General features: G+C 43.3%; 1 protein-coding gene across 1 annotated transcript; it reads left to right on the top strand.

The window, feature by feature from the left end:
• The first annotated feature begins 10 nt into the window (after positions 1–10).
• On the top strand, positions 11–8,201 carry LOC104812211. Its single transcript, XM_010539254.2, has 5 exons — positions 11–973; positions 1,135–1,221; positions 1,330–1,854; positions 7,095–7,616; positions 7,748–8,201. The coding sequence occupies exons 1-5, from the start codon at positions 107–109 to the stop codon at positions 7,757–7,759; spliced, it is 2,013 nt and encodes a 670-aa protein (XP_010537556.1). The 5' UTR covers positions 11–106; the 3' UTR covers positions 7,760–8,201.
• The last annotated feature ends 12 nt before the right edge of the window (positions 8,202–8,213 follow it).

The following is an 8,213-nucleotide window of genomic DNA, read 5'->3' as shown; positions in this document are numbered from 1 at the left end:
CGTCGTGTATCGTTGCGAGAAATGTGAAGTGTACGTATGCGACGAGTGCTGCGTGTTGCCAAGCAAAGAATCATGCCACTGGCTCCACCCTCACCATCCTCTGAGAATGAATGTCGAGCACGAGGACACGCGGGGGATGTGCGACGGATGCCATTACCTTTTACAGTGCCATGTGTACTATGTGTGCGAACAATGTGGATCCCGCCTCTGCGTCGATTGTTTCCGTTCGTCGGGAACGGACCGCAGGCCGGTCCGATGGAAAGACGCCACGCGAATACCCATTCGTCACTACAGCCACGTTCACGACCTGACAAGGTGCAGATTCAAGGAAAACATCGATTCTTGCAGATGCGTGATATGTGAGACAACCATGTGGGGTGATGGGTACGCTTGTCTGAAATGCAATCATTATGTACACGAATCTTGCATGGACACCCCACAAACCATCTATAATCATCCTTTTCATCCGATCCATCGCATCCATCGTCTAACCTCAAGCATTTCTTATCCTTATGGCGCTGACTGCGAACGTTGTTGCGGAAAGATTGCTTCTAACGAAGAGCCTTTTAGCTGCGAAGAGTGCAAGTTCTATCTCCATGCACGATGTGTGATTGCCAGAGCGGTGAATCTAGGCCGCCACGAACATGGTCTCGTCTATGGTACTCTCCCGGACACCGGAACAGGTTCCTTGCTTTGCGATTATTGTCATCGTGTTGTTGAATGTAACAAACCTCGTTTACGCTGCGTGCAATGTCCTAAGGACTTTCACGTGAAATGTGCGGTTGTTCCGAAAAAGGTGGAACACTTTGCACATCATCATCACTCTCTTACTCTCGTAGAAACAGCAAGTTACTTGTATAAACCGTCAGAGCAATACTGCGACATATGCGAGTCAACAATGGACGTGAAAGCTCCTTCCTATTGCTGCGGCGACTGCAGGTTCTTTGCTCACGTCGAATGTGTCCTTTCTAAGGTTAGAAGTCGTCCTTGAGTAAACATGATCTGAATCATGCTTGGAGTTGGAGTTTGCTTTATGAACAATAACTATATGTGTAAGTATATATATATATATATAATATTAATTTAGGCTGTTAATAGTTATCTATCATTAGGGTTTTCATCGGGTTTTTGCAGGGACAATGGCTTCCTCAATTCGTGTTATCAGATGAGCCCAAAGAAACCAATCATATACCTCGTGATTCTTCTTCTAACAATGAGCAGGTGAAATAATTGATCACCTTTTCAATAACATTTGTACTATATATATATATATATATATATATATATATATATATGATATGTGTCTCTATTTTCTTACTTTTCATGCAGATACTTCATCCGTGGCATCCTCATCCGTTAAGCTTGAAAAACGGTATTAACGAAACTTGCCGTATGTGCTGGTTTGCAATCGACGGGCGTGCGTACAAATGTGAGACATGCATTCTCTCTAAGTTTTGGGTGCACGGAAGCTGTGCGAGATTACCAGAGCACTTCGACCACCCTCTTCATCCCAACCATACTTTATCCCTTTCGATGTTTTCGGGGTATCGAATGTGTTATCTATGCAGAGATTTCCTCGGAAGTCTTGGCTTCATTTGTCGTACATGCGACTTCGCCATAGATATCAAATGCATGGATCTCAAGGAAAACGGTTTCGACAACATGGGCAACGCGCTTGCACTGAAACACGATTTCCATGAGCACGAGCTGACCCTTGTGAAAGGCTCGTCTATAGTATTTGGTTGCAAGGTTTGCGAGGAAACTTTTAATTATAAGGGCTCTCTAGCGTACTTCTGTCGTGTCAAGGGTTGTTTCATAGCTTTTCACCTGCCATGTCTGCGATGGTCGGGAGTGGTCTGTTAGGCCGGAGACTCACATTGACCAAGCTAAAGGGGAGCGACATCAAACAGGAACTCACGAAGAAGCTCGGATGGTGAGTGTAATGCAAGCAACTACACACGAAGAACAATACGGTGTAATGGACGAGTGGCACAATCCTTGGAGTGATCTTGGTATTCTCATTGACTGAATCAAAGGAGCTAAATCAGAAGATATTATGTTTCTATTTCTGTTTTATTTAGCTGCTTATTCTTTGGTCAGAATTGATTTAGTTTCCATAAACTTTCCCATGTACAACTCTCATATATTCTTGCTGTATGGTACGAAGCTAATTAACAGAGACAATGGAGATTCCTTCTCCAGTACTTTCTTCAAAACTCAGTCTTTGAAATCTGTTAGCGTATCAAAACTCTTCCAATTCTTCAAATTATTTCATGGTATCAGAGCCTCAGGGCGAGATATTCCACCATCTTCCTCCGTTTCTGTCCATTTCTCAATCACCATAACCCTCGCCATGGATTCTTCTCTTCCCAAGATCATTCCAATCATTTTTGATGGAAAAAATTATCTCATCTGGTCGAAGGCGGCTCGTACCACCCTTATCGGAAAGGGCCTTTGGAGTCACGTCCTTAAAGATCAAGATCCAAGACACACCGCAACAACAACAGCTTCGTCACAACCTATAGGCCCAACACAATCAGCAGGCCACACACCAACGCAACCTACAGTAGAAACAGACCTCACCGAGACAAAATGGTATCAGGAGGACCAGCAAGCACTGGCGATTCTGCAGAGTTCCCTGGCTCCTCACATCATCAACAACTACATCTACTGTGAGACTACCAAATCTCTGTGGGATAAACTGAAGTTGGTGTATGGTAATCTCTCAAATATGAGCAGAATATATGAAATCAAAAAGGCACTGTCTACAGTGCAACAAAACGGCAGATCCTTTGAGATGTGCCTCGGCGAGATTAGCAGTTTATGGGCAGAATTCGATCAATTGCGACCTGATACTGCAGATTCTAAGATCATTCTCGAGAGAAAGGAACAAGATAAGGTATTTTCCATTCTATCTTGTTTGGATGGTACTTACAATGAACTTGTGTATCATGTCCTTAGGCAAGACAAGATTCCATCTGTGGATGAAGTCTGCATGTTAATCCAGCGAGAAGAAGGTAACCGAAACCTCTTCCATAGCAACCTCGATCTCGCACATATTGCAGCACAAAACAAGGGCTCATCCTCTCAGACAGAAGAAGCAAATCTGTCTAGAAAATTCTATCCTACTTCGAGCAACAAGGAGAAGAAAACCAATGTCTGTGACCATTGCAAAAAAACTGGTCATGACAAGAGCAGATGCTGGTTCTTACATCCACATTTGAAACCTCAACATTTCAGAAATAGAGAACCACGCAACAACCCATCGGCGCTGCTCTCTCATGACAATGTCCAGGCCCTCATTCAAGCTCTCCAATCGATGAACAACGACAATGGTAACAAATTTATAAATTCTGTTATAATCGATTCAGGTGCCACCAATCACATGTTTTCCTCCAAAAAATGGTTTACAAACCTGACAAACATGTTTGGCTCGGTATCCGTTGCTAACGGTCATAGAATTCCGATTGCTGGCCGAGGTTCTGTCTCATTTTTTGACAAAAATATTACTGCTCTATATGTTCCGAATCTTAAAACGAATCTAATCTCTGTTCCTAAACTCGCTACAGATTCTGGTTGTAAAGTTATTTTTGATTCTAACGAGGTTTGCTTTCAGGATACTAAGACCGGAACGATCTTTGGGAAGGGCTTGCTCCAAAACAATCTCTACATGATCGGACCTTCTTCTTCGTTCTCGTCGGAGACAGCCTTTAGCGTTCTTTGGCATGCTCGTTTAGGACATCCTCATCATAATGCTTTACGCAAACTCTTACCGAATGTTTCTTTTGACAATAAGGATTGTGATGCTTGTATCTTTGGCAAGCATTGCCGCTCGGTTTTTCCTCATTCTCAGACACAGTATACTCGTTGCTTTGAGCTTGTTCATTCGGATGTATGGACGGCTCCTTCCTTTTCTCGGGATAAAAATAAATATTTTGTGTCATTTATTGATGAAAAATCCAAGTATACTTGGATCACTTTACTTGGCTCGAAACGTGATGTGTTTAGTGCTTTCCAAAATTTTTATTCTTACATCTCTAACCATTACCAAACAACTATTAAGTTTTTCCGTACAGATAATGGTGGAGAATATACGAGTCATGCTTTCTCGGCTTTTCTTCGGCAGCACGGCATAGTGCACCAAACATCTTGCGCGCATACGCCACAACAAAATGGCGTAGCAGAACGCAAGAATCGCCATCTTCTTGAAGTGGCTCGCACTCTCCTATATCACCGAAATGTCCCGGTTAAATTTTGGAGCGATGCGGTTACAACGGCGGCATTCTTAATCAACCGACTGCCTACTAAAGTTCTACACGACAAGACTCCGTACGAGGTTCTTAATCATAAACCCGCATCTATCGAATTTCTACGTGTCTTTGGTTGTGTTTGTTTTGTCAAGGTACCAGATAGTCTACGCAACAAGTTACAACCGAAAAGCACGATGTGTGTCTTCCTTGGATACTCCACCGAACAAAAAGGCTACAAGTGTTTCAATCCCACCACAAACCGAGTCCAAGTCTCCCGTGACGTAATCTTTCACGAAGACCGAAGTTATTTTCAATCTGACAATGGGTTGAAACTTAACTCTCAATTACCTGTCTCTGAGGATTATAGTCAAGTGCTCCTTCGTCTTCTCCAAGTGGCTTCTCAACCACTCTCTGACACAACTCCATCCAAGTCTAACGAAGGTGCTTCTATAAATATCCCTACAGATTCATTTTCTACGCCTAATATATGTTTGCAGGACACAACTCCGAGGTCTAGCAATTCTCAGGCCATGCCACAACCATCCCCTGTTCCTCTTCTCCCTGAGCTTCATGTTTCCTCAACCCCTCTGCTGGCCGAACCTGAAATTACAGAAGCCAGGGGGCATGCTCGATCACCGACGCTGCCGCAACCAGAAACACGCAGACAGTTGTCGGCGAACACACCCACACGACAACCGTCGCTTGTCCAACCAGACGCCCCACACGGCAGCCTCATCAATTCTGATGGCATTCGACGTAGTGCTCGAATCCAAGAACGCGGCGACAAACCTGGTAACTCTGTATTATATCCAATTCAGGACTACTGCACACATTTACAATCTGATGAAATTTCTTTTTTTAGCCACATAGAAAAACACAGGGAACCTCGTTCATACAAAGAGGCACAGAATGTTGACGTTTGGCAGGTGGCCATGCAAGACGAATTGGCTGCTCTGGAAAAAAATCAAACATGGTCCATTGTGGACAAACCGGTGGATAAAAACATCATTGGAAGCAAATGGATTTACAAGATTAAATTCCGCAGTAATGGCGAAATAGAACGCCACAAAGCCCGACTTGTCGCCCAAGGATATACCCAAACATATGGCGACGACTACAACGAGACGTTTGCCCCCGTCGCCAAATTACCTACGGTTCGAGTTATCCTATCCCTTGCTACTAACTTAAACTGGAATCTTTGGCAGATGGACGTTAAAAATGCGTTCCTCCAAGGCGATTTAGAGGAAGAGCTCTACATGCTACCTCCACCGGGCTATCGAGATCAACTTGGTCCCGATAAAGTATGCAAACTTCACAAATCCCTCTATGGCCTAAAACAATCTCCAAGAGCTTGGTACTCCAAGTTGAACTCCGCTCTTCTTTCAGCATCATTCATTCGAAGCAATTCGGATCACTCCTTATTCATCAAAACAACAAAATCGGGTACTATCGTTCTTCTCATTTATGTAGACGATATTATAATTACTGGTGATGATGTTCATGGTATTTCACAAACTAAGGTTTTCTTGCAGCAAACTTTTGACATCAAGGATTTGGGAGAGCTACAATATTTTCTTGGCATCGAAGTTATCAAACACCCTAACGGCCTTTTTCTCTCTCAGCGAAAATACGCTTTGGATCTCCTCACCGACACCGGAAAACTCGCGACCAAACCCGCCAAGACGCCCTTAGAAGAAAACTACAAAGAACAACGCGAGGGGGAATTATACACAGACATTGAACAATATCGTCGCGTTGTAGGTAAGTTGATATATCTTACCATCACCCGACCTGATTTATGCTTTGCTGTGAAACAGGTTAGTCAGTGGATGCACACACCAACAATCCACCATTGGCATATGGTTGAGAGGATCCTAAAATACATCAAAGGAACTCCGGAAAAAGGCATTTGGATGAATCGGAATAATCATGTTGGTGTGGTAGCATACTGCGATGCGGACTGGGCCGGAGACAGAGTGGACAGAAAATCAACCACAGGATACTGCACATTCGTTGGAGGCAATTTAGTCACTTGGAAAAGCAAGAAGCAACAAGTAGTGGCAAGATCGAGTGCGGAAGCTGAATACCGGGCGATGGCGAACACAACGTGTGAGATCATGTGGCTCAAAGCTTTATTACAAGAGCTCGGAATCACCATCAACCAACCAATCATCCTCCATTGTGACAGTCAGGCCGCAATGCACATTGCGCAAAATCCCGTGTTTCATGAGCGAACCAAACACATTGAAGTGGATTGCCACTTCATTCGTGAGAAGATAACTCAAGGAATTATTGCTACATCATACACCAAGAGCAACGATCAACTTGCCGACATATTCACCAAGGCATCTAATATCAAAGTGTTCAACAATTCTCTCTCCAAGATTGGTGTCGTCGATATTCCCGAACCAATCTTGAGGGGGAATGTTAGGCCGGAGACTCACATTGACCAAGCTAAAGGGGAGCGACATCAAACAGGAACTCACGAAGAAGCTCGGATGGTGAGTGTAATGCAAGCAACTACACACGAAGAACAATACGGTGTAATGGACGAGTGGCACAATCCTTGGAGTGATCTTGGTATTCTCATTGACTGAATCAAAGGAGCTAAATCAGAAGATATTATGTTTCTATTTCTGTTTTATTTAGCTGCTTATTCTTTGGTCAGAATTGATTTAGTTTCCATAAACTTTCCCATGTACAACTCTCATATATTCTTGCTGTATGGTACGAAGCTAATTAACAGAGACAATGGAGATTCCTTCTCCAGTACTTTCTTCAAAACTCAGTCTTTGAAATCTGTTAGCGTATCAAAACTCTTCCAATTCTTCAAATTATTTCATGGTCGAGTCTCATCCTCTCCATCCTTCTCATAGGCTCGAGCTCGCTCCATCTGCACAACGACTACAATGCTTCGCGTGTGATGAGTTGATATCATGGGATTGGGGATACAAATGTGAAACGTATGGAACGGATGCCAGAAAGGGATGCAGAGTGTTCTTCCATTTGCAGTGCGGGATCTCTCTCGGACGTCTTTTGAAATACAGACGCCATGATCATCTTCTCTATTACTTCCATAGGAAACCGACCCCGGAGTTTGAGAAGTCGTGCATCGTTTGCATAAGAAGAGTCGAAAGCGCTTACTACAGATGCCGAGAATGCGGATTTCACGTCCATCTTCGTTGCCTCGGCCTTTCGCCCACCGCCAAACACAAACTCCACATTCATCCCTTTTCCTTTGAGGATTCTTCAGATGACGGAGGATACTATTGTGATATCTGCGAAGAACCGAGGGACCCTAAACATCCTGTCTATTCCTGCAAAGACTGCAACTTTGTTTCCCACGTTGAATGCACTGCCTCTGAGGTTACTCTTTCTACATATATACGTGTATATATATATATACATGTTACAATATTTACATAGTTTCAGTTTTCAAGATTCCCATAGCAAAGCCATATGATTTTGCTAAATTTTTTTTTTTTTTTTGAGGGCAGGAAAATGTTTAAGACTTTGCGTTGGAAGTGTCACCACTTTGGACTACCGGCTAACTTACACATATTGCGTAATAATGTGGATGTCTTTTCTTTTCTTTTTCAACTGAATACATTGTAAGAAGGACAAAAAGGGACAGTGGACGGACGGGGGAAGAACATAGACAAAAGAATCAATGAACAAATGAAGCACACACGCACCCAATGTCCTCGCCGTCAATCCCACGCTTACAAAAACATACCCAAACCAAAGCTAACGGAGATAAACAACACTTACAGAAACAGATACTACCTTCTGTAGGTCTTTTTCTTGTTCTCGTCGTTACAATGTTTCTTCTTTTTGTTTTTGTCTGAACCCGAGACATTAACTTCATGTTCAAATTATCGATGACGACATCGCTGATCTAAAGAGCTACAGAAAGAAGGAAGAAAAAAAGAGACGGGAAGGGAAAAGAGAGGGGGGGGGGGG

This window comes from Tarenaya hassleriana, unplaced genomic scaffold (genome assembly GCF_000463585.1).
Source record: "Tarenaya hassleriana unplaced genomic scaffold, ASM46358v1 Cleome2, whole genome shotgun sequence".
Lineage (NCBI taxonomy): Eukaryota > Viridiplantae > Streptophyta > Magnoliopsida > Brassicales > Cleomaceae > Tarenaya > Tarenaya hassleriana.
Note: the sequence above shows the minus strand (reverse complement) of the source record. Positions and strands in the feature narration are given on the sequence as shown.